The sequence below is a fragment of the Prionailurus viverrinus genome, chromosome C1 (genome assembly GCF_022837055.1).
Source record: "Prionailurus viverrinus isolate Anna chromosome C1, UM_Priviv_1.0, whole genome shotgun sequence".
In the NCBI taxonomy this organism is placed as follows: Eukaryota; Metazoa; Chordata; class Mammalia; order Carnivora; family Felidae; genus Prionailurus; species Prionailurus viverrinus.
Genome location: NC_062568.1, coordinates 182,505,974 through 182,531,958, shown reverse-complemented (window position 1 = coordinate 182,531,958; position 25,985 = coordinate 182,505,974). Strand labels below are relative to the sequence as shown.

Genomic DNA, 25,985 nt, shown 5'->3' with positions numbered 1-25,985 from the left:
CTAAGTTATCAAACTTAAAGGCATAAATTTGTTCGTAATATTCTTTTATTATCTTTTTAATATTTGTAGAATCAACAGTGATGTTACTCCTTCCAGTTCTGCTATTAGTAATCTGTGTCGTCTTTTCTTCTTGATTAATCTGGCTAGAAGTTCATCATTTCTATTGATCTTTGCAAAGACTCAGCTTTTGACTTCAATGATTTTCGTGGTTTTTTTTTTTATATATCATTGGTTTATGCTCTGATTTTTATTATTTCCTTTTCTCTGCTTACTTTGGGGATAATTTGCTCTTTTTGTCCCCCTAGTTATTTAAAATGGAAGCTGAAGTCACTAAATGAAACTTTTCTTCTTTTCTAGTATTGGTGTTTAGTACTATAAGCTCCTTGTAAGGACTGCTTTAGCAGCAATCCACAACTCTGAAATGTTCTATTTTCACTTCCATTTAGTTGAAAATATTGTTTAAAGTTTATTTATTTATTTTGGGAAAGAGAGCACAAATGGAGGAGGGGCAGAGAAAAGAGAAATCCAAGCAGGTTCCATGCTGTCAGTGCAGAGCCCAAATGCTGGGCTCAATCTCACAACCCATGAGATCATGACCTGAGCCAAAATCAAGAGTGGGACACTTAATCAACTGGGTCACCCAGGCTCCCCTAGTTGAAAATATTTGTTAATGTCCCTTTTAATTTCTCCATACCCAAGGGGGTATTTAGAAATGTGTTAGTTTCCAAATATTTAGAGATTTTCTGCTATTAATTTTTAATTTAACTTAGCATACTTTATATTACTCACAGCTTTTAAATTTATCAAAACTTATTTTATGGTCCAGAATATGGCCTAACTTGGTAAACTGTCTGTGTGCACTTGAAAAGAATGTACACTCTACTGTTGCTGGGGATGCTCTATATCTGTCAATTAGGTCCAACTGACAAACACTGACAGTGTTGCCAATGTCTACTATTCACTTGCTGATTTCTTACTACTTGTTCTTTAATCACAGAGGGGAGTATTAGAACTCCCAGCTACAAATAAATTTAGATTTATTCATTTCTCCTTACATTTCTATTTGCTTCACATAAAAATGTCTGATCCCTTTCATGATGAAATTGTCTTTTTTTTTTTTTTTTTAATCCCTGGTAGTATTCTTTACTCTGAGATATATTTTGATATTAACATAGTCATTTTAGTTTTATTATGGCTAATGTCAGCGGAGTATATCATTTTCCATCCTTTTACTTTTAACCTGTTTATGTCTTTATATTTAAAGTATAATTTCTTGCAAGCAGTATACAATTGGGTCTGGTTTTTTTTTTTTTTTTTTCAATGTGACAATCTCAACCTTTTAACTGAGGCATTTAGACCATTTATAATTAATTTGATTACTGATATGGTTGGATTTAAGTCTACCATCTGCTATTTATTTTCTATTATTTTAGTAGTTGTTTTGGTCTTTATAGTAAACATGTTTACCTCATCAGTCTATCTTCAAGTATACTACTTCATGTAAAAGAATCTTACAGTAGTATATTTAAGATTTCTCCTCTACTGGGCATTTATGCTTTTGTTATACATTTTATTTATACATCTGTTATCACCTCAATAATGCAATATGATTATTACTGTTTACATAATTACCCTTTGTAGAGATTTAAATAAGAAAAAACATGTTTTTACCCTTATGTATTTACATCTTATGTATTTACCCTTGTAATTACAATTTTTTTATTATTTTTTTTCACATTTATTTATTTATTTATTTATTTATTTATTTATGGGAGACAGAGAGAGAGCACAAGCGGAGGATGGGAAGGGAGAGAAGGAGACACAGAATCCAAAGCAGGCTCCAGGGTCTGAGCTGTCAGCACAGAGCCTGACACGGCGCTCGAACTCACAAACCACAAGATCATGACCTGAGCCGAAGTCGGACGTTCAACTGACTGAGCCACCCAGGCGCCCCACCCTTCTAATTACAATTACCAGGGATTTTCATTCCTTTTTATAGATCTGTAATTCTACCTGGTAATATTTTCCTTTTGCCTGACACACTTCCTTTAACATTTCTTGTATTGAGTCTTCTGGTGATGAATTCTTTTGGTTTTTGTATGTCTGAAAATATATTTTGCCTTTTGTTCTTGGAAGATCTTTTTAGTGGGTATAGAATGCTAGATTGACAGGTTTTGCTTTTGGTACTTTAAACATGTTACTCAACTTTCTTGTTTGCATTGTTTCTGACAAAAACATGTAATGTCATTCTTATCTTAGTTTCCCTGTATATAAGGTGTCTTTCTTCTCTGGCTGCTTTTAAGATGTTCTTTATCACTAGCTTTGAGCATTTATGATCATGTGTTAATGTAGTTTTCTTCTTGTCGTTGATTTGGGGGGGGAGAAGGGGATTCACAGAGTTTCTTTAATCTGTGGATTTACAGTTTTCCTCAATTTTGGAAAATTTTTAGCCATTGTATCTTCAAGTACTTTTTCTGTCCCTCATCTCTATTCTCCTTTGGGCACTCTAATTACATGGTCTGCGAAGTTATCCCATGGAAACTGAAGTTATCCTTTGGCTCACTGGTAATCTTTTTCATCTTTTGAGCATTCTTTTCTCTCATTGTGTTTCATGATAGTTTCTACTGCTATGTCTTCAAGTTTGCCGGTCTTTTCTTCTGTCATTAATCTCATCCAGTGTATTTTTCATTTCGCACATAGTAGTTCAATATGAGTCTTTTTTTTTTTTATATCTTCTATGTCTCTGTTTAACTTTCAAACACATGGAATACAATTAAAATAATTGTTTTAATGTTTTTGTTTGCTATTCTAAGACCTATATAGGTTTTGAGTCTATTTCAATTGGTTGATTATTCTGTTCATGATGATTATGTTTTCCTGCCTCTTCTCATTCTTGGTAATCTTTCACTGGATGTCAGACATTTTGACTTTTAGCTGTTGGCTGCTGGATGTTTTTGCATTCCCTTATTATGCTTTGTTCTTCTTTTAATATACATTTTTATGATTTTTTAGTGACAGCTGTGTCCTTTTTTTAATTTCTTTTTCTTTTTTTAAATTTATATCCAAGCTAGTTAATATACAGTGTAACAATGGTTTCAGGAACCAAATTTAGTGATTCATCACTTACATGTAACACCCAGTGTTCATCCCAACAAGTGCCCTCCTTAGTGCCCACCATGCATTTAGCCCATCCCCCCTCCAGCAACCCTCAGTTTGTTCTCTGTATTTAAGAGTCTCTTATGATTTGCCTTCCTGTTTTTATCTTATTTTTCCTTCCCTTCCCCTGTGTTCACCTATTCTGTTTCTTAAATGCCACATATGAATGAAATCCTATAATATTTATTTTCTGTGACTGACTTATTTTGCTTAGCATAACACATCCTAGTTCCATCCATGTTGTTGCAAATGGCAAGATTTTATTCTTTTTGAACGCCAATAGTCCTATATATATATATATAGATAGATAGATAGATAGATAGATAGATATAGATATAGATATATTATATGTAACATATATCACATCTTCTTTTGTGCTTTGTTCTTAGATGCACTTAAATTACCTGCAAACAGTTTGATCATTTTGAGTCTTGCTTTTATGATGTGTTAGGCAGGTCCAGAGAAGTGCTCATTCTAAGGCTAATTATTCCCTGCTACTGAGTAAGATCTTCCCAAGTTTTCCACCTTATGCCACATGAATTATGAGATTTTCCAGTCTAACTGGTGGAATCAGGCATTATTTCCAGCCCTGTGGGAGTGTTAGATTCTGTTCCTTCTATAGATCTGATGGTTTTTCTCTTGGCTTTAGGTCGTTTCCTCATATGCATACATGGAACAACAACAGCACTTTGCTGAATACTTGAAGAGGGCTCACTGCAGATCTGCAGTGGTTTTCTTTCTGTGCAGCTCTCTCCTCGTAGGCATTCTGTCCTACAAATTCTAGCCACCTTGGTTTCCCCTCTTAGCTCCAACCATTCAAATTAGGGATTCTGCTGGGTTCCACCCTAGGCTCCCCTTCTCTGGGCCATGGTCTCAAAACTCTCTTAAGGGAGTAAGCTGGGAAATCAGAAGAGGCTCAACTCATTGTTTTTCATCTCTCGGAGATCACTGTGCTTGGCTGCCTGATCTTCAGTAACTTGAAAACCACTGTTTAATATAATATACTCTGTCCTTTTATTATTATTTCAGGTGAGAGTATGGATTTAGTCCCTATTATTTCAAATGAGCAAAAGTCCTGGATTTGTATTTTTATTTAGAGCACAGACAAAATTCAAAGTGAAATGTTGACAATTTGAGGAAATAAACACTGAAGAATAAAGGGAGGGAAGTATACATAATTTCCTGATGTTTAGCTCTGTTGAGCAGCAGTACACTTCTTTGCTTACCAGCCTATCATGTGCTGATACAGTCAACATTATCTGTGCATTGCGTGCAACACTTAATCCTATGTGGGAAGCTCTGAATGACCTCTAATAAGGTCCTAACATACTCTCCAATGGAACTCAGTGCCAGCATTCTTATGAAAATGTGGCAGGGGTGCTGTGTATAGAGAAATGAATACTGTGTATAGAGAAATGAATACTGAGACTGTAGTCTCAAGAACTATCTAAGGGATATAACTGTTTCCTCTCTGTCTGAATTAAGAACTATTTTAAAAAACAAAAAACAAAAAACAACCAGCTACTATTCTCAGTAACAAGACATATCCTCAAGGAGGCGAAGAAAGGAAAAGGTGTCACTTGGGATGATGGTGGAAGGAAGGTGTCCTACCAAAATTCATGAGTTTTGAGCCTTGAGCTGTATTCTTCCCATAGAAGTTTACTCTGGGGCCTTCAGGTGAGAAGTCCAAGGGCTCCTACCTCATGTTTTGCTTATCTAAGGATCAGAACAAACCTACTTGCCTCCCACCTACTAAAGATGTTGAGAATCAATTACCTGCTTGAAGCAATGGACAGGCGCTGGGACTGAACATGTTTCTTTTAGGTATTTGTCCCAGGTAAAATGACCTGAAAAGGAAATAGAAATCTCTATCACAGTCAACTTCCTAAAAAGTGCTTTCAGGATGCAATCTACACTAAACATTAGGCCATTTTTTGACTTGTTCTGAGCATAAGAAAAAACTTATTTTTCCCTGTTTGGGCTCAAGAGAGTATTACGGGTAGAAATCTATGTGACCTGAGTGAATCATTTTAGATCAACGTATTAAAATTATGGTCTAAAGATGACCTTACTACGTTTTACATGTTAGTCCCTAAAGTGATCCAAAATGCCAGAGCAACATGTACCAGTATCTCACAGAAGTGTCCAGGAAGCTCTTGGAAAACAGAATAGAAGACATAGAAAATGGCTGAGGAGATTCCTTCTGAACAACCTGACTCCTGAAGAGGTACCTTAATGCCATCAAATAATAGCTTTTAACACTCAATATGGTCGGATCGCACCATCTCGGCTCAGAAAGAATGAAGGACAGACATACGGTAAGATGATTTGATGGTAGGAAAAACCAGAATGAGTGAGATTATACTTGAATTCTCACTCTCTCTCACCCACCCCGAACCCACTCCCATTCCAGCTGCACTGCCTGAGGTGCAAAATGACAAAGATCTGGTAATTTACAGAAAAGTAGGTCCTTGGTAGCATTTCTTTTGATAGTAACTATGAATGAGTTAGGGGGCCTACAGGATCTTGTAGCCTCTTGAAGTAGCCTTTAGAGCAACACTGTGCTAGAGAAACAGTCTTCAAGGTGACGCTGCTAGGGTCAGAGAAAACATTGTAAGGAACAAACTATTACATATATATGTTATTAAACCACAAAAGATGACTAAGTTCTTTATTAAAGGTTAAATCAATTACCAATCTCCCCCTAATACCCACCTAGAGGTGACCCCATGATGGTGCAGGGAAGGTCCCAGAGACTCTCACAAGCTAAAACACTGTAGCAAACCAGCATTTCTTGAAGTTTCCTCTGCAGTGGAGCAGCACAGGGCCCTTTTGGACCATGCAAAAAGCACTAGATGCTGGGAATAAAAATGATTTACTGAATGATAAAATCTAAATCACTTCAAAGATGATGCCAAGGCTTTATACTCTATTGACTTTATAGTTTCTGTTTTAAAACTTGTCCCTTTCCCACCATCCTTAAGCAAGCCAAATAGATTTGGCCAGAAATCACAGTCTGTTCTAAACCACTCCACGAACTGGCCAATGATTAATTATCTTGAATACAGAGTCCACAGGGTAGATGAGATGGATATTACCTGGAATCAAGATTTAAGAGCTTATCAGAATCTTAGCTCAGCTCTTAGTGGAGATGTCCCTAAAGCAAGGAATGAATACATTTCACCACTATTTGCTGTTAGAAAAAAAAAGCATTAAAAATTACCATTCCATTCTTACAAATAAAGAATTAAGTCAAATAGCAAGTCTTGGATTTGAGTGAACTGCAACTTTTGCACTCCAGCATCTATAACAGCACTGTCCAACAAAACTTTCTGTAATGACAGAAATGTTTTGTGTCTGTGGTGTCCAATAAGAAAGCCGCTAGCCGGGGGCGCCTGGGTGGCTCAGTCAGTTAAGCCTCCGACTTCGGCTCAGGTCATGATCTCACGGTTCGTGAGTTCGAGCCCCACGTCGGGCTCTGTGCTGACAGCTCAGAGCCTGGGGCCTGTTTCGGATTCTGTGTCTCCCTCTCTCTCTCTCTCTCTCTCTCTGACCCTCCCCCGTTCATGCTCTGTCTCTCTCGGTCTCAAAAATAAATAAACGTTGAAAAAAAAAAGTCGCTAGCCACATGTAACCACGGAACACTTGAAATGCATGAGAGAAGAATTTAAATTTTAATTAGTTTAATTTAATTAATTTTATTTAAATATAAATTCCTAGGGGCGCCTGGGTGGCTCAGTCGGTTAAGCGTCCGACTTCAGCTCAGGTCATGATCTCGCGGTCCGTGAGTTCGAGTCCCACGTCGGGCTCTGGGCTGATGGCTCAGAGCCTGGAGCCTGCTTCCGATTCTGTGTCTCCCTCTCTCTCTGTCCCTCCCCCATTCATGCTCTGTCTCTCTCTGTCTCAAAAATAAATAAAAAACGTTAAAAAAAATTTAGAGAGAAAACCTCTTAATAAATAAATAAATAAATAAATAAATAAATAAATAAATAAAAATTCCTACATGTGGTTAACAGCTACTGTATCAGACAGCACAGGTCTAGAGGTTTGCTCAGTCTGGGTAATTGCTTGTAGTAGCTTGCGTTTTGACCACAAGCATCCAAGAGACTTTGGTTTTAAAAATTATGGCAGCATCAGGGGTACCAAAATAACTGGGGCATTAATTACAGTTCTCTATTACACATCAATTATGGTAATCAATCCCTATTACATAGGCAAGCAACCTCACATCTTTCTCCATTTAGAGAACACCCTATTGCCAACTGAATGAAAAGGAATCTCCTCTCTCTCTTTTTTTTTGTTTGTTTTTGAAGGAGAGAGAGACAGAACTTGATCAGGGGAGGGGCAGAGAGAGAGACACACAGAATCCGAAATGGGCTCCAAGCTCTGAGCTGTCAGCACAAAGCCTGATGCAGGGCTCAAACTCACAGACTATGAAGATCATGACCTGAGCCGAAGTCGGATGCTTAACCAGCTGAACCACCCAGGCGCCCCAGGAATGTCTTTTAAAAAAACATTTCAGTTTATTTATTTTTGAGAGACAGAGAGAGTGAAGGGTAAGGGGCAGAGAGAGAGAGAGAGAGAGAGAGAGAGAGAGAGAATCTCAAGCAGGCTCCACACTGTCAGCACAGAGCCAGAGGTGGGGCTCAAACTCACAAACCATGAGACCTCTGAAACAAAGAGTCAGACGCTTAACCAACTGAGCCACCCAGGCACCCCTGGAATCTCTTTTTTATTTTTTTTATTATTTATTTACTTATTAAAATTTTTTTTTAATTTCTTTTTGAGAGAGACAGAATGTGAGTGGGGGAGGGGCAGACAGAGAGGGAGACACAGAATTCGAAGCAGGCTCCAGGTTTTGAGCTATCAGCACAGAGCCTGATGTGGGGCTTGAACTCATGAAGCACGAGATTATGACCTAAGCTGAAGTTAGACACTGAACTGACTGTGCCACCCAGGCGCCCTGGAATCTCTTTTCTAAAAGCAGTCCACCCACTGTGAGGGTTGACTGGATTGAACCATACCTAGATTAATATTTTTCTTAAATTTGACTGCTTAGGCTATCTGAGACTTAGTCTCATAATTTCAGGTAAATTGCGTTAATTTTTATGGACTCAGGAAGAATGTCTGAGCACCTACTGTAATGCCCATAACGGAGCCAAACGTCGTATCTACTGTATCTCCAAGCAACTGAAATAACCACACATACAAAAACGCGACAGGCAGCAAGGTATACATCAGGGAGGGGTTGGCAAACTCTCTGTAAAGGACCAGACAGTAAAATGTTATGGTTTGTGGGTCATCCAGTCTCTGTCACAAATACTCAACTCTGCACTGTAGCCTGAAACCCGCCAGAGACAATACGCACATAAATGAACATGGCTGTGTTCCACTAAAACTTTATTTACAGAAATAGGCAGTGGGCTGGATTTGCCCCCAAACAGTAGTTTGCCCTGACATATAGCACTGATTCCCAAATGTTACTTATCATCAGAATCTCCTAAAGAATTTTTCTCATTTCTTTAAATAGCGTTCTGGGCCCCATCCTCAGAGGTTCTCATTCAGCAGGCTTTGAGTGTGGTCTGAAAATCTGTATTTTCAAAGGCTCCCTAAGTAATTCTGATTCACATCTGTGTCTAGAAATTATTGGTGGAGTTAAAAGAATGTAATATTGAGAGTCAGAAGATGCTGGATAAAGTCTTATTTCTCTAAGTATCTTAGATAAGTTACTTAATCCTTCTAAGTATCAGTTTATTCATCTGAAAGACAGAGATAATGTCTACCATGCAAGACTGTACACCCACTCATTCATTAAATATTTATTAAACTCCTTCCAAGTACAAAAGCACTGCGTTAAATGTAAGAGGAACATGATATACATGATTCCTAAATACATGGAGCTTGCAGTTTAGAAATATTAAGTAGAGACATTAAATAAATAATAACACAAATAAACTGGTACAATTATGATAAATGTAAGTTAATGAGGTAGTACAGGTTGCCTTGAGGATGCAGAACAGGAAAATCTAATTTGTTACTGGGATCAAGGATTACTGTGAAGATTAACATTATAATGTAATGTTTTATAAATATAATGTTTTATACTTTACAGAATGATTTCAATTCTTCATTCAACTGATGTTTGAGTATTCCTCTATGTGACAGGCAGTATTCTCAGTGCTGGGATAAGGCAGGAGGTCCCTGCCCTCATGGAATTTACATTCTGGTGCATCATGAGGCACAATTAACACATAACCAAATAAATAAGGTAATGAGTGGTAAGCATTTGAAGGAAACAAAATAATGTGATAGAGGCTGGGAACTATCTTAGATGGCAAAGTTATGGACAGATACTCTATGGAGGAAACACTTGAGCTGAGACTTTACAGTCATCTCATTTATATTACTGAATAATGCTTACGAAAGTATTTTATAAACTCTAATGCATACCACTTTATAGTTACACTTATTATTAGAAAATAAAATCCCTGCCCTGAAGAGAGTTACACACTACATAGAAGTAGCTTTAAAAAATTAAAAGTCCCTAGTAATGTAGAGCAGAAGAGATCCACGAAGTTGATTGCATGAATCCCTTTCTCTAATACTCATTCATTCAACAAATACTTACTGCACACTGCCATATACCAACCCTAGTTCTAGGCACTGGTGATCTAGAGCAAAGAATGAAATAGCAAAGTCTCTGCTGATATGGAGCTTACTTTCTAAGGGGAAAGAAAAACAATAAACAAACATAAATATATGTCGGATGGTGCAGAGGGCAACAAGAGACACCAGATAATATACAATTCCTGGCCTTTTTCAAATAAAGAAAAAATAAAGCAAAGTAAGAGGGAAAGAGTGCCGAGGGTATGTGTGTGCTGTTTCAGGCAGGATGGTCAAGAAAGGCATCTTGATGGGGTGATATAAAAGTTGAGACCTGAAGCTCCCTCCAGCCCCTGCTGGAACACTTGCAACGATGAGAAACTTCTTATTCAGTTATTATTCAATAGTACAAACAGATAGACTTTGAACTACATAGTCGGCCAAAGTGTGACTCCTTCTAACTTCCACCCATTGGTCCTGGACATAATATATGAGAGAGATTATATATATCATTAAATGTCAATGCTGCTAATTTGACCATGAGGCACCTCCATTCGTGGTGGCTACTATTCTGACAGCACTTCTCTACAAGAACTCTATTTCATTCCACCTGAAGTGTGGAACCCAAATTCCTAAGAGAGATACAGACAATCACAGTCTTTAGATTCGACTCCAAGATTACTGTCTGAAAACTGTTCCGCTGTTTATATGTGCCATAATTTATATACATTAACAACAGTATTTGTTAAATACTCTTGGTGGTTACGTAAGTGTTTTCTAATTTTTGATGAGTATCTTTGTGCACGTATCTTTTAACACTTTTAAGATGATCACTTTAGGGCAAATTCCTAAGAGTGGGATGAATGGACAAAGAACAGGCATACTTTATATTTTGATATAATATAATTCCCACCAACAGTGCATGAGAATATGTTTCTTACGTCCTTGCTAAAACCGCTTTAACAACCTCTATACTTTTGTTAAATCTTACAAGTGAAAAAGCAAAAGACTATTATATTTTATATGCAATTCTTTGATGACTAATAAAGTTGAAGATATTTTTAGGCTTATTAGTCCATTTGTATTTTATTTTTGTCATTTTTCACTGAGGTATTCTTTTGTTTTCTCAGATTCTAAGAGTTCTATGTAGATTAAGGATGTTAGTCCTTTGCCTGTCATATATGTTGTAGACATTTGTCTCAGTCTGCTAGGATTTGCCCTTAAATTCCTCTATCTTGTCTTTTATGACTTCCTGGCTTTCATGTCATGCTTTCTTCAGTATTACAAGAGATATTAACCCATGTGTTCTTCTAGTATTTCTCAGGTTTAATTATTTTTTTACATTTAAATGATCTATTTCGAATTTATTCTGTGAGACAAATAAGGCAAAAATGAAGCTTTCCTTCTCACCTTTTATTCAATAAATGTGCTCACCACCATTTTTGAATAAATCACCTTCTCCCTGCTGATTGGAAATGTCACTGTGATCACATGTTAATTTCTTATATACATTTAGACCTATCTCTGGACTCTGCCTTCTGTTCCCCTCATCAGTCAGTCTATTCCAAGACGAGGAGCATTTTGTTTCATGTAATTTCAAAACCAATTTAACCAATTTTAATTTTTAATAAGGCATACCCTCAACCATGTTTTCTTGGCACTTTCAAATGAGTAATAAGTTGTGGCATATGCAGTGCTAATAAAACCCTGTTATCAGAAAATGTACAAAGCTTAAGTTTATGAGATACACAGTGGCTCATTCTCAAAATATTGTCCATGGGCCTTTCAGATCAGTAGCTTGATATTTTTTAATGAATCATCTAAAGATAAAACACCAAGTCAAAAAAAAAAAAAAAGGATTTCTGACTCTTCCAATTTCTCAGAACAAATCCCACCATTTCCCAGCTCCTACAACATCCTGTTCATACCTTTATTTTCATATCTTCACATCATATCATCATCATTATTTATGCAAGCTATTTACAGACAGCGGGTATCTTTCTTACTATTATTTTTAATCTTCACCGTTTACCACAGTGCCTGAAACTGAACTCAGGCTCCACAGAAGTGTAGTGAATGAAAAGTGAGGGGTGAAAAGAAGAAGGGAGTGAGCACCAGTGCTTCTCTTTTCTGGACCAATACAATCACACCGGTGGTGTTCACATTTAGTTCTGGGAGTTAGACGTTGAGATAGAACAAACCAAAGTCTAAATGGTGGCCTAAGTGGCAAGGGGACACAAAACCATGTCACCTGAGGAGTGGCTGAAGGAACACTGACACTCAGCTTGAAGAAGAAAGCCAAGTCTTAGAGCCAATGTGCCATCCATCCACCAATCCAACAAGTATTTATCGTGTGTATCAAAGCATTGTGCCAGGTGCCGGAGAAACCACCGTGATCAAACACAGTTCTTGCCCTCATGGAGCTTTATTTAGTAAGGCCACAGGCTAGACAGCCAACTACATAAAGTGTGGTAAGTGCTATGCTTGGCCAAGGAGGCTGCTATAGGAGGGCTTGCGGAAGGATTCCCAGGGGAAGTAACCTCTACGCTTCTAAGTTAAGGTGTAAAAGGATAAGCAGGAAGTCAGTCAAGAAGAGAGAAAATTCTTTGTTTTTAGAATCTTTTGTTTCAGACTGAAAGAAAAACATGCATAAAGGCCCAGAAGTAAGAAAAACCACTTCTAAAAATGGAATATTTTGGTATGGCTACCGGGTAGAGTTAAACACAAACAAAAGGTAGTTTAGAAAGGAGGTTTTAGATAAAAGCAGTGTGCAGGTATCAGAGAGCCTCCTCAAGCACATTAATGAGAAAAAGAAGCACTAAAGGCTCTGGGGCAGGAGTCATTCTGTGTGTAGTGTGAAGGATGGACTGGAGGAGTGCAGGGCTGGAGGCAGGAAGACTAGTTAGGAAGCTATTCTAATAATCTATATGAGATCATAGTGCTTCAACTAGGACGGTAAGAGTGGCAGTGAGTAGGCAGTCCCTATAGCTGCTTTCTAATAACTGGAAGCTGGTCAGTGAAAAACTGGCTAAATTATTCCATATTGCCCTAAAAGTTCAAAGTATGACTGATAGAATTGACAAAGAAACAGATTTTGGCCCAATAAATAAAACTGTCTGACTATGGAGTGAGTTTCTGAGGTGGCTGTAAGTCCCCGGCAACGTTGAAAAGTTCAAGACAAGGCATTTTATAAGACATTCAAAACGTCGAATTTTGAAATGCTGGGCCAAGTTAGATTATTTTAAAGCCTCTTCCAAACTCAGATTCTAAAAATCTACTGAATCTCATTTCTTTAAAAAAAAAAAAAAATTTTTTTTTTTTTGTTTATTCATTTAGAGAGAGACACAGAGAACAAGCAGGGGAGGGGCAGACAGACAGGGAGACAGAATCCGAAGCAGACTCCAGGCTTTGAGCTGTCAGCACAGATCCCAACACGGGGCTCGAACCCAGGCACCGTGAGATCATGACCTGAGCTGAAGTTGGAAGTTGGACACTTAACCAACTGAGCCACCCAGGCACCCCCTGAATTTCATTTCAATTTGATATTTGGGGCTGCTCTCTATGCTTGATGGGCAAAATGAAATATGCAGGATTAACTCATCAGAGGCTGTGCCTGGCTATGCTGGTGCTATGTTATCACAGCCTTTACTCCTCACACAGAAAGAATATACTTCCAAAATTTAACATCACTTCTTGTACATACTTTGTGTTAAACTGAGTATCCACTTTTTCCAATTCCCTATCAACAAAATGGACTGTTCACAACATACCTTAACTTGTTACTGAACTATATGTAATTGTTATCATTCATATTAGCAACAAAACCAAAACCAGCAACAGCTCTCACAGAGTATCTTCTGTCTGCCTACACCATGTTCAATATCTCCCAAATTCTTCATAACCTGAAAAGTAGGTTTTGTTCCCATTTTAAAGATGAGGAAATAGACTCAAAAGATTAAGTAATTTTCCCCAAATCACTAAATTTGTGAGTGGGCAACAGAAATTTGAACCAAGGCCTGTCTGATTCATACGTCCATGATTTTTCTATCATACGCTAGTGCCTTAGAAAGCTTGAGGTAAGTTTTAAGTCATTAAAAAGTGACTATCATTTATTGTTTATTAAGTGCTAGGCCCTTTACCTCCATCATTTCAATTCCTTCACTTCTTCAGCTCACATTCAGAGAACACTCCACTTCAAAGAATGTTCCAAGATTTGACTTAGAATAATGTCTAAGGATGGTCCCGCAACAGAATGAAAATAACAATCCTCAAAAGTTGAAAAGTACTTGAGAGGTTTTAAGATGTTTTCACATCCATTAGCTCTTGTAATCTTCTTAACAACCTTGTGAAGTAGGCAGAATGGGATTATTATCCCCATTTTCCAAGCCAGAAAACTGAGGATCAGCATCACAAAGTTTTTAAGCCCGGCTGGCTTTCAAAGAACCCAGGAGCTCTGACTCCTAGTCTAGCATTCTACTCTTCTACGTTACCTTCTTTGTCAGTGGGCAGTAAAAGTAATGTTTTGGGAAGAAAAGGCAAGAGGGAGCAAAAAGACAGTGATAATAACAGAGGTGAACACATGAAGTCACAGAACATAATATATAAAAACATTTGAACAAAAACTGATAAAGCCATTAGGATATCAATATTTGTGTAACATATAGAAAGATTTTAAAGAAGAAGTTAAGACTGACGTTTATGTAGAAACCCTGAAGGCTGATTAAGAAATATTAACATCAGCATTACTTCTCAAATCCTAGTCCTGAGGTACATACACTCTGTAGGGATGAAAACCGAATGCAGTTAGCAGTCTGACTCTTGTTATTTGAATCATTAATATTTCAGATTGCATTTAGTTAAAGATTTTACAAAATCTTTAGGTTTAATTTCAGTTTGCTACATCTCATGAATAATTTCTTTTGGGGAAATCCCAGCAAATTCTGACTGATGGAGAGTGGGGGTTTGTTTTTGTTCTGGATTCACTGAATTAAGAGTAGCTTCCAGTTTGGATCAGCCCCTGTTCCTCCTTGTACTCGGTGTAATTACCCCCCCCCCCCGCCCCCCCCCCCCCCCCCCACCCTGTTGGCTTGGTCTGCACCTCCTGATAAGGATGGCTGGGCCAGACAGCTGACAGGACTGGCTATACGGGCTGCTGAGGCAGATGAGCACAGGACACACGGGGCCATGGGACAGACAACACGGCATTCTGTTCCTAGTCACACTCTAATCTCTGGTTTGGTTATTACCTATATTTAACAGAAATACAAGAAAGAAATCTTACCTAGTTCCAGGATGTCAGTAGCTTCTATTAAAGAAAAAAATGTTACAGCGTAAGTCATCAGGACAAACATACCAAAATGAAAGAAAGGTGAAGTTCTGGGGTAAAATGAAGGCTTGAGAGTTTGTGTAACCCAACCCTCTCCTTTTAAAAGGTACTGAGTGTGTTACTAGTAGTTGTGGGATATACCACCTAATTCTGCCTCACTCCTAAGCCTAAACTCTTAAACACTGGAGATGCGGACAGGCCAACCGGGCTTGAAGCTGTGAGGCTACTTCAAGATTATCTGTACTCAGAGTGAAAGTCTCCTGACTTCCAGTTCAAAACAAAACATACCGCTTCTAACAGATACCTCTACAAACTAAAATATTTGCTTGTGCATCCATCAGTGAGTTCTTTATACCTCAGACCTCTCAGAACAAAGGTTTTATGAGAAGAGATGTCAAATTAAATTTTTCCATGCTAAACAGAGGGGTTTTTTTCTTACCTTGATATTGGGATGCAGACTCGGAAAGGTGACCATACTTGTGTTTCCTAACATCATTCCAGTCTATCACTGCAGGAGGAGAGAAAACAGTCATATGAAAAGAAAATGCAAGATTCAATACTTCTCTAATTTAACAGCAGGCATCAATAGTTTTTGATAAAGTAATCCACTTCTGAGATTGTATTCTAAGGAAACAACCCAAGATACAGAAAAACGGTTTTATTTAAAAAGCTTTAGTATTGTTTATAACAACAAAAAGGGAGGGAGGATACGTAAATGCTCAGAACAGAAGACTGATTAAGATACTACAATACATTTATCAGTTGACAACGGATTTTGCAGCTTTAAATTTTTACAAAGGCTACACAACAAAATAGGAAACTGTTTAAGTTTATGATGTTGTCTGGTAAAATATCAGAGCAAAAATTATATTCATGGAATAATCGAAATTATGTAAAAAACTGAAAACAAAGAACGCCCTTGCTCTGGGCTGAATTGTGTGTCCCCCCCTGCCCATTCTAATGTGACTGTATTTGGAGATAGGGTCTATAAAGAAGTAACTACATTAAAATGAGGTCATTAGGGTGAGCCCTAATCCAACGAGACTGGTGTCCTTATTATAAGAGGAAATTTGGACACATACGGGGACAGAGGAAAGAGTATGTGAAGACAGAGATGGGCATCTAAAAGCCAAGGAGAGAGGCCTCAGATCTTGATCTCTGACTTCCAGCCTCCAGAATCATGAGAAAATAAGTTTCTTTTTTCTAAAGTTTATTTATTTATTTTCAGAGAGAGAGAGAGAGAGAGAGAGAGAGAGAGAGAAAGAGAGCAAGTGGGGGAGGGGCAGAGAGCAAGGGAGAGACAGAATCCCAAGCAGGCTCCGCACCATCTGCACAGAGCCCGATGCAGGGCTGGAGCTCATGAACCATGAGATCATGACCTGAGCTGAGATCGGAGTTGGACACTTAACCAACTGAGCCACCCAGGTGCCCCGAGAAAATAAATTTCTGTTTAAATCACCAGGTCTGTATGTAATCCTTGCAGCCCTAGCAAACTGATACAACCCTAAAAAGTTATCACTAGAAAAAAGAAAAAAAAAATAAGACGCAAACACAGCAAATATAAACATCTGGTTATCTTTAGGTAGTGTCCTATTCCCCCTACCCCGACTTTCTAATCTCATGTATTTTCAATTTTTTTCATAAAGATAAGTTACTTACATAATGGAAATACATTTTCCTTGTTTGAAAATTTAGATTAAATCTACTGACTCTACCACTTTCTCACCATCAATTACCCATCATGTTTTTACTTCTCTTCTTACCCAGCTCAGATTCCAGGGTCTCTCATTTAAATCACTCGCTGACAAACACTCTTAACTCCCTCCTACCTCTTTTTTGCCAAATTTACCTAATAAAGCCTCAGTCTTAACTCTGGTTAAAGCCACTTATCCACCTATACCATGCCTACCCCAACAGCTCACAAGTGCTGACGAAAACCAAATGCAAGCTTACTGGTCTCACTTTAAACTCATGACCATAATTTTCAAACGCTATTTAACATGGTCTAGAAATCATACCGCATTTCCCTACTGTGTTTGCTTTTCCACCTTCCAAAATTTTTTTTCATTTATTTTTCTCCTCATACTCCAAATATTCTCTCCCTCTCCCTCACTCTTAGGTATGATGTTAATTTACGGTTCATTGAGAAAACAGAAATAAGGGACAGGAACCTTCAATATGCCACTCAGGAAGGTACAGAGTCCATCATGTTTAGTGGTACATCTCCCATCCACAGTATAGTAGCAGGTGCTCAGTTAGTGTTTGGTGAATGAATGAATCTACTCATTCATCATTCTTTCTGACTGCTCTTCTATTGCTGTGGATGAAGTGTCTGTTTTTATCAAAAGGCAACTCTCCAGTTTTGCTCCCCATCCCATTTCCTCTCATCCTCTCAAGGACTTTGCAAGTATTTCCTTTCTAATAGGCCATTTGCATCCGCATCCTTACTGCCCCATAATCTCCTATCAAACATCAACACACAAAACAAATACCCCCTCTCCAACCCTCTCTTAATCCCATGTATATCCCTCTTGCCTTCTATTTCTCAGGAAAATGTATTTTAAGAGTTATCTATAGCCATTGCCTCCTCACTTCTTCACAATTATCTCCTCATTCAAACAGGGTTCTTCTGTCTACCCTTCCACTGAGATCACCCCCAAATTCATATTTCTAGCATTGGCCTCCTCTTGGAATTCCACACTTACATATAATCTCTACACAGTTATCAAATCAGACATTTGAAACTTAACATGGCTAAAACAGAATGCCACCTCTTGTCAACCTGTTCCTCTTTTTTTTTTTTTTTAAGTTTTGATTTAAATTCCAGTTAGTTGACATACAGTGTAATATTAGTTTCAGGTGTACAATATAGTGATTCAACAGTTCCATCCATCACCCAGTGCTCATCGCACAACTGCACTCCTTAATCCCAATGGCTATTTAGTTCATCCCCCCACCTCCCCTCTGGTAACCATCAGTCTGTTGCCTGTAGTTAAGAGTCTGTTTCTTGGTTTGCCTCTCTCTCTTTTTGTCCCCCCTTTGCTCATTTGTTTTGTTTCTTAAATTCCACATATGAATGAAATCATATGTGATGGAGATGCCATTTACTGGTTTGGGGAAGACAATCTGTCCTCTTCTTGTCTTTCCCAAACCAGTAAATGGCATCTCCAACACCGAGCTGTTCAAGCCAAAAATCCCTGAAGTTATCCTTGATGCTTCTATTTCCTTTACACTCACATCCACTCAGTAAGTTCTGCTGGACCATGTCCCCAACTCATCCACCACTCATCCCACTGCTCACGCTCTACTTCCAGTCACTGTCCTTCTTACCTGGGCCATTAGGATAGCCTGTTGACTGGAAGCCCTGCTTCCCCTCTTGCCCTACTCCAACTTACTCACCATACAGAGGTCAGAGTGAGCATTTGAAAACACAAAAAAGATCATGTCATTCATCTGCTTAAGGATAAATGGCTTCCCACTGAATTAAGGATGCCTTGCACAGATATGCAGGGTTCAGCTGCTGCCATGTCTCTGATCTTGTCCCATATGATACCCCCCTCCAACTTTTTTAAAGTAAACTTATTTATTTTGAGGGAGGGAGGGCAGGAGAGAGAGAGCAAGAGAGCACATTAGCAGGGGAGGGGCAAAGAGAGAGGGAAGCAGAGAATCCCAGGCAGGCTCCATGCTCAGCGCAGAGCCCTACCTGAGGCTCCATCCTATGAACCATGAGATCATGACCTGAGCCAAAATCAAGAGTTGGACCCTTAACTGACTGAGCCACCCAGGCGCCCCATGACTTTTCTCTTTTCCATTACACTCCAGTCACACTGGCGAGTGTCCCACCCCAAGTGTTTGCCTTCTCTCATGGTTGGATGTCCCCTGTCTTTCTAGTACCTGCCATGTTTGTTCTCTAAATCATAAATAAAGATTATAAACCTGATTAGGCTAAAAAACTGCTGACAAGAGACAAAAGATTTAGGGTATCATAACTGAATTTGTGTTTGAAATTTTTCACAATTATTTTTAAATTATTTTTTATAGTTAGAAATAATATATTCTCAAAAATTAAATATACAGTACATATTCCATTTATGTACAAGTTTTCAATATCATATCACTTAAGTAAAGATGAGCTACCAGCATACACAAAATGGACTCAGGAAGCTACAATAAATTGAAACCAGGCTGTAAGATCACTAATAAAACTAATAAAACAATTCAAAATCAACCAATACAAGTTAGGGGGAAAATACTCTAATACAGAGAAAAAAACAAAAGCCAGACCCAATGATGAAGTAAAATGAACAAAATAATTAACAAATTTAGCTGGGCAGAAAGGCATCGAAATAAGGTTCCACAACAATGGAAAAGGAACTTCTGAGAAGAAATATTTGAAACTGCTGGCACAAACAAGCAGAACTGGGAAAGCAGTGCCCAAAAAAGAAAAGGAGACAGCGACCACATTCATTACAAATTGCTTAAATTTTATTTTAAGCATCACCATAAATTACCCAGTGGACAAGGTCACCATCCCTGTATCAATTCTTTTTTTTTTTAAGTATTTATCTATTTACTTTTGAGAGAGACGAAGACAGAGCATGAGTGGGGGAAGGGCGGAGAGAGAGGGAGACACAGAATCTGAAGCAGGCTCCAGGCTCCCAGCTGTCAGCACAGAGCCCAACCCAGGGCTTGAACTCTTGAACCACGAGATCATGACTTGAGCCGAACACAGATAAATGCTCAACCGACTGAGCCACCCAGGCGCCCCACATCCCTGTATCAATTCTTAAATGAACAGAATGCAGCCTGATAGAATTCCACACATAAAAACAGAAACTGGTTACCAGATTAATGGCCATGTTTCAAAACACATTATGATATGTAGCTACTATATTTAAATAGACGGTTTTATTTTATTCTCTCTCCTCAGGCTGTATATTTCTTCTCCCATAGTCCTTCTCCCAGTTAGTAATAAATCAGAAACCTGGAGTCCTCTTTAACTGTCTGCTCTCTCTTATCCTCCAAATCTAACCAGTTATCAAAATCTGTCCATTCTACCTTCAAAATGACTGTCTCCTCTGCTCCTATTCTGTGTTTAAGATTTCATTCTCTCTCACCTTGACCAACAGAAACAGCTACTTCATTCCTGTGTGTGACCTCACTCCTTTCCAATCCACACTTTAGCATTCAGTTTCTAAAATACTTATATTTATGTATCTTAATTCTAAGATTAGACAAAACATCTCACTATCTTTTAAGTCTTCAAAGGTCAAAACCTAAACTGTCTCCATAATAAACATGTCACATGTGCCTGGACTTTCCGTCCCTTCTCTATTTGGGAGATTCCTATTTATTCATCATGGTCCAGGAGTAATGTTACTTTCTAATATGTTTCTGGCAGCATCCCTAAGCACAGCACTATTTCCACCTCCTACTTCTATGCCTGTTCCAGGTGTTAGAGGTAAACACTGCTAACCCAGTCATTATTCCTGGGGCTTAACACACAGCAAACACTAAAAAAAAGAAAAAAAAAGAAAAGAGAAGAGAAGAGAAGAGAAGAGAAAAGAAAAGAAAAGAAAAGAAAAGAAAAGAAAAAAGAAAAAGTTTGCTCAACCGACTGAGCCACCCAGGCGGCTCCACGAATATTTAAAGGCAAGCTTTCATCAAAACAATTTTGACACATATACAGAATCCACTATAGTTAGATTATCTATCAATTATTCATGTTAAATAAGAAATAATTAAAAACAGATCTTCTAATAGTGTAGATAAAAGTCACTTATATATTGATTTTGGAGTTTTCTTCCACTACAGATGTATTATTTGAATACCTAGGCTAATATTAAAAATGTACTTGCTATCATTTACCGAGTACACTTTCCGTTTCAGTGTTGCAAGATGAGAAAAGTTCCGGAGATGGATGGTGGAAATGGTTGCACAGCAATGTGAATGTATTCAATGCCACTAAACTGTATACTTAAAAATGGTTAAAGTGGTAAATTTTAAGTTATATATCTTTTATCACAATTTTTAAAATTCAATTAATTAAAAACATGAACTTGCATTTTGGGATGTCAGAAGGCTCAGAAGTTGCCATACTGATTTCATTTCAGATTCAACTAACACCTATCACTACCATATACCAAGCCCAGGGCCAGGCAGTTTTATTATATGTCATCTTGGGTATTACCAATATGTATCTATAGGTGAAGAGTAAGAATCTGGGACTCAGAAAGTTTAACAGTGCCATGGAGTAGAAGGGCTGGTTAGGCAACAGCAATGACAAATATGCAGTAATAATAGTTCACAAATGAAAAACCAAACTGAATTAATGTCCTGAATCCTATTTATATAGATGTATTTATTCAGTAAACATTTATAATCTGCTGTTTGTCAGGTACTACTCTGGGCACTGAAGATACCTCATTGGACAAAACAGAGAAAAACTCCTGCTTCTCATGAAGTTTACATTCTATTCCAAAGGTTTCACAAAATGTGATCTTTTGACAGGAGGCATTTGAAATAGCATTCATTGCAGGGGAGCAGATGTCAGAATGAGACATCTTCTTGGCAATGAGAACTATCCTGCAGAGGATGGGTTATTCATTTCCTAAATAAGCAGAAAGCCTGGATGACCACCTATCACCAAAGATGCTGAAACTTTTCCAAGCTGAGAAGGAATTTATGGGTTGGAAAAGGGATTAATTACATAAACTTCTAAGATCTTATTCAACCCTGGGGTTCTATTTCAATAAGCAACAAACACTATTATGGGGGCTGAGACAGAAACGTGTCCATAACTCGTGTGCACACATAACTTGTGTGTGTGTGTGTGTGTGTGTGTGTGTGTGTGTGCATGTGCACCTATATATCCTGACTATGAACTATTTACCAGTATAAATTATGTCTCATTCTTCTTTATATCTCATGTGTCTAAGTCCATGAAACAAGTGAGTGAATACAATGTCACAGGCTTAAAACACAGTGGATTGCTCCCTATTAAATCTTGCTCAATTTGACATTTAAATTCCATTTCCAACTTGCTATTTTCAAAATAACCCTCTAAAGCCTTTTTTATTTCCAGATTGAAATGATATTAATCTAGTCTTTAAACAAAAATTCTTTGACTACACACAGGTTCCAGCTTTGTGCTAGGTAATGGGGGATTCAAAAAATAACAAGGTACTCTCCCTTTAGTCTAAAAGAGGGAGAAAGATACAGAAGTAAATGTGATAAAGTATTATAGATGCTGCATTAAAAGTAAATGGGGGCTCAGAGAAGGGAGGAGACAGTTTTGTCTGGGGAGAAATTAAGACTTTAATAGAAAAGGAATTGAGTCTTGGGGATAGAGTAATAAGAAAAGTATATCACAGAGGGGGAATAATATAAAGAGAGAAATGATGCCATAAACCACTATGTTAGACCTGCTCTAGTATGGTAGCCACTAGCCATATGTAGCACCTGAATTCTGGCAAGTGTGACTAAGAAAGTGAATATTTAATTTTGTTTTAACTTTTTTATTAATATAAATTCATAACTGACATTCAGTACAGTTATGGGGAAAACTTTTAAAGTACATTTGGAACAAAGCTGGATATGAGAATCTACTTTTTCAGTTGAAAATTGTTGAACTCTAAATACAAATCAATCACTTCTGACAAAACTTAGTGTCTGAGTTGAGATGTGCTATAACTGTAAAACATATACCAGATTCTGAAGACTGAGTATGAAAAAAGGAATGCAGAATAGCTCCTTATGTATTTTTATATTGGTTACATGTCAAAATAGTGTTGGAAATATATTCGGTTAAATAAAATGTATTATTAAAATTAAATCCCCCTATTTCTTCCTTACCTTTTTCAGTGTGGTTACTAGAAAATTTACAATTCTGTGTGTGATTTGCATTGTATTTCTATTGGACAGTGCCATGTTGGGCAACTTGTATTTCAATGTGGCTGGAGCAGAAGGTATGTTAGGGGGTATGACAAGAAAAGTAAAAAGTGGTCAATGTCAATGCCTATCTATTTTACTATAATGGAGAAAGCAGAATAAGAAAGAAGAACCCAGTGGGAAGAGAAGTAGAGGTGAGGGGCAGAGGAGAGGATACACTAATTGTCTATGGGACGTTGGCTCTGGAGGCTCATTACACTCTTGCTTCTCACATGGCTTAGTTGTTCAACCTCCCTAGTAATTAAGAGAATCCAAACAATTTCAGATGTAGAGACGGAAGAAAAGGCTTTAGAGAAACTAAATTGGACATGATTTTAGTGTCAAGTGGAAGAGCAAGCTTAACTTCATCTCAGACAAATCATCCCACCTCAGGAAATCCCAAACAAAGGATGAAAAAAGGATAAGACATAATACACTAGAAAACTATGCTTAACATAGAGATTTTACCTTTAAAGATTCCTGATAAGATTCTCAGTTTCTACAAAGCTAAAACTTCATTTAGAATCTAAACTCTGAAATTTATGAAATGTTCTTCTATTCAAGTCAACTAATACTATTAAAAATATCACTACTGTGGCACCTGGATGGCTCAGCTGATTGAGCATCTAACTCTTGGTTTTGGCTCAGGTCCTGATCTCACAGTTTGTGACTTTGAGCCCCACATTGGGCGCTGCACTGACAGTGCGGAGCCTGCTTGGGACCCTCTCTCTTCCTCTCTCTCGCACTCGTTCTCTCTCTCTCTCTCTCTCAAAAATAAATAGACTTAAAAATCACTATTAAAAATGGCAAGAACACATACCCTCTAGAAATGGCTCTAAGTTTCAATAAGACATGTAAATAATACTTATTTTTTTATTTGAGAGAGAGAGTGCGTGAGCGAGAAAGAGGGGAAGAGGGTGAGAGAAAGAGAGAAAGAGAATCTTAAGCAGGCTCCATGCTCAGAGTGGAGCCTGACATGGGGCTCAAGGGATCATGACCTGAGCCTAAATCAGGAGTCAGACACTCAACCAACTGAGCCACCCAAGTGCCCCAACATTTAAATAATATTTAAATGCTAAACAAAGTGTCTAGCATGGTGCCTAACATAGAGAAAAAATTCATTAAATAATAAGTTTTTCTTTCTTTTCTTAATAATAATCTATAGTGTGGCTGAACTGTTACAGAAATATCTTCAAGTATTTAAAAAGCAAAACTTCCAATTCCTTCCACAAACTAAAAAATTGGTGACAAAATGGCAAAAAAGACATTATGGCTAAAAGAAATGGATAATGAATGACATAGTTAGTAATGAGGAGTTCCTTAAAGTCAGCCTTTGCTAAAGATCTTAATCCCTCATGCCTCCAGAATAGGGTAACAAGATACTTACCACTAGGCTGCATAGTCAATGGACTTAAAACTGGTCAAGGAGTTAAGAAGTTTGGGATTTATCCCTGGATCCACCAATACCTTACTCTGACCTCTGACAAGTCAGTTTCTCTGTATGTTAATTTCTCCATCTGTAGAATGGGGGTGGGAGGAAGGAGGACACTTATTACCCCTTAAACCATGAGACTTAAGTATTACCAAATTGACTACATTACTTAAAAAGTAGGACATTTAGATATACCTTTTTTTGCTTATTAAAATAACTCAGCATTGGATAGTACCTTATAGTAAGTACCACAGGTTTAATTTAACTAAGCCTCAATATTCACAGAAATAAAGAATACAGATATTTGCTATATTTGGTCCCAAGCAAATACTGCATATAAATGTAATTTCCAACTAACCAGGTTAAGCCAAAAACTAAAAGATACTAAAACTCCATTAACATGGTACTATGGACTGAATGTGTTCCCTCTAAATTCATATGTTAAAGTCCTAATCCCCAGTGTGGCTGTATTTGGAGACAGGACTCTCAAGGAGGTAACTAAGGTTACATGAGATCATAAGGGTAGGGCCCTAATTTGAAAGGATTGGTGTCCTTATAAGACAAGGACAAGACACCAGATATATCTCTCTCCCTCTCCCTCAACCTCACCCTCTCTGTCTCCACAAACACATACACAGAAAAAGTCTAGGTGAGGACATGGCCAAAAAAGTGCCTGTCTGTAAGCTGAGGAGAGGCCTGACCAGAAACAAACCCTGCTAGCATCTTGATCTTGGACTTCCAGACTCAGACTGTGAGAAAATAAATTTCTACTGTTTAACTCACCCAGCCAGGGGTATTTTGTTATAAAATCTGAGCAGACTAATATACATGGTCATAGGACAAATGAAGCTGTAACGATTCTTTTAGGGTACCTACCTCCTGCAACCCTACTCAGTTTCCAAGTTGCTCTAAAGAATCTTCACTCTCTCTTTTACTACAGTCTGATTGGTAGTAAAACAAAGCAAAACAAAATGAAACCGAAAATATCAAATTGGAAGTCAAAATTTTATCCTGGTTTTTTTGTTTGTTTGTCTTGTTGTTGTTGTTGTTTTTAAAGTAGGCTCCATGCCCAGCATGGAGCCCAATGTGGGTCCTGAACTCACAACCCCGAGATCAAGACCTGAGCCAACATCAAGAGTCAGATGCTCAACTGACTGAGCCACCCTATCCTATTTTGAATGGGTCCCTATCCTATTTTGAATGTCAACTCTATTTTCCCTTAGAGACTATTTTCCCTTAAAGACTTTAGGCAATAACTTAACTGTACTGAGCCTCAGTTTTCTTATCAGTAAAATAGGGATGACAATCCCAATGCTACTTGCTTTACAAGGTTGTTGTGAAGAACTAGTGAAAAAATGGTTTCAAAAGCACGTAATACAGATAACAAGGATTATTAAGGAAAAATGTGCTGTTTGCTACCTTTCTCAGAGGGAAAACTGAGATCCTGATTAATACAATGTGCTTATTACAAAGGACACAGGACATTAGAGCCTCCCATTACTAGTTAGCCCTCTAAGGATTCGAATACTCCATTTTTGA

General features: G+C 37.9%; 1 protein-coding gene across 16 annotated transcripts in view; it reads right to left on the bottom strand.

Moving 5' to 3' along the window:
- The window catches only part of SCMH1 (Scm polycomb group protein homolog 1), a 187,452-nt gene that overhangs the window by 114,756 nt on the left and 46,711 nt on the right, over positions 1-25,985 (bottom strand). For 9 of the 16 annotated variants that reach the window (XM_047869812.1, XM_047869809.1, XM_047869811.1 and 6 more), the window contains 3 exons: positions 15,525-15,593; positions 15,041-15,064; positions 4,933-5,003 (listed from right to left, as the gene is read on the bottom strand). In XM_047869812.1, coding sequence (XP_047725768.1) covers positions 4,933-5,003; positions 15,041-15,064; positions 15,525-15,593 — 164 coding nt within the window. Of the gene's footprint in view, positions 1-4,932; positions 5,004-5,871; positions 6,015-15,040; positions 15,065-15,524; positions 15,594-24,401; positions 24,532-25,985 lie in introns of those variants that run through there. The other 7 variants (XM_047869817.1, XM_047869819.1, XM_047869814.1 and 4 more) reach the window with 6 other exon arrangements.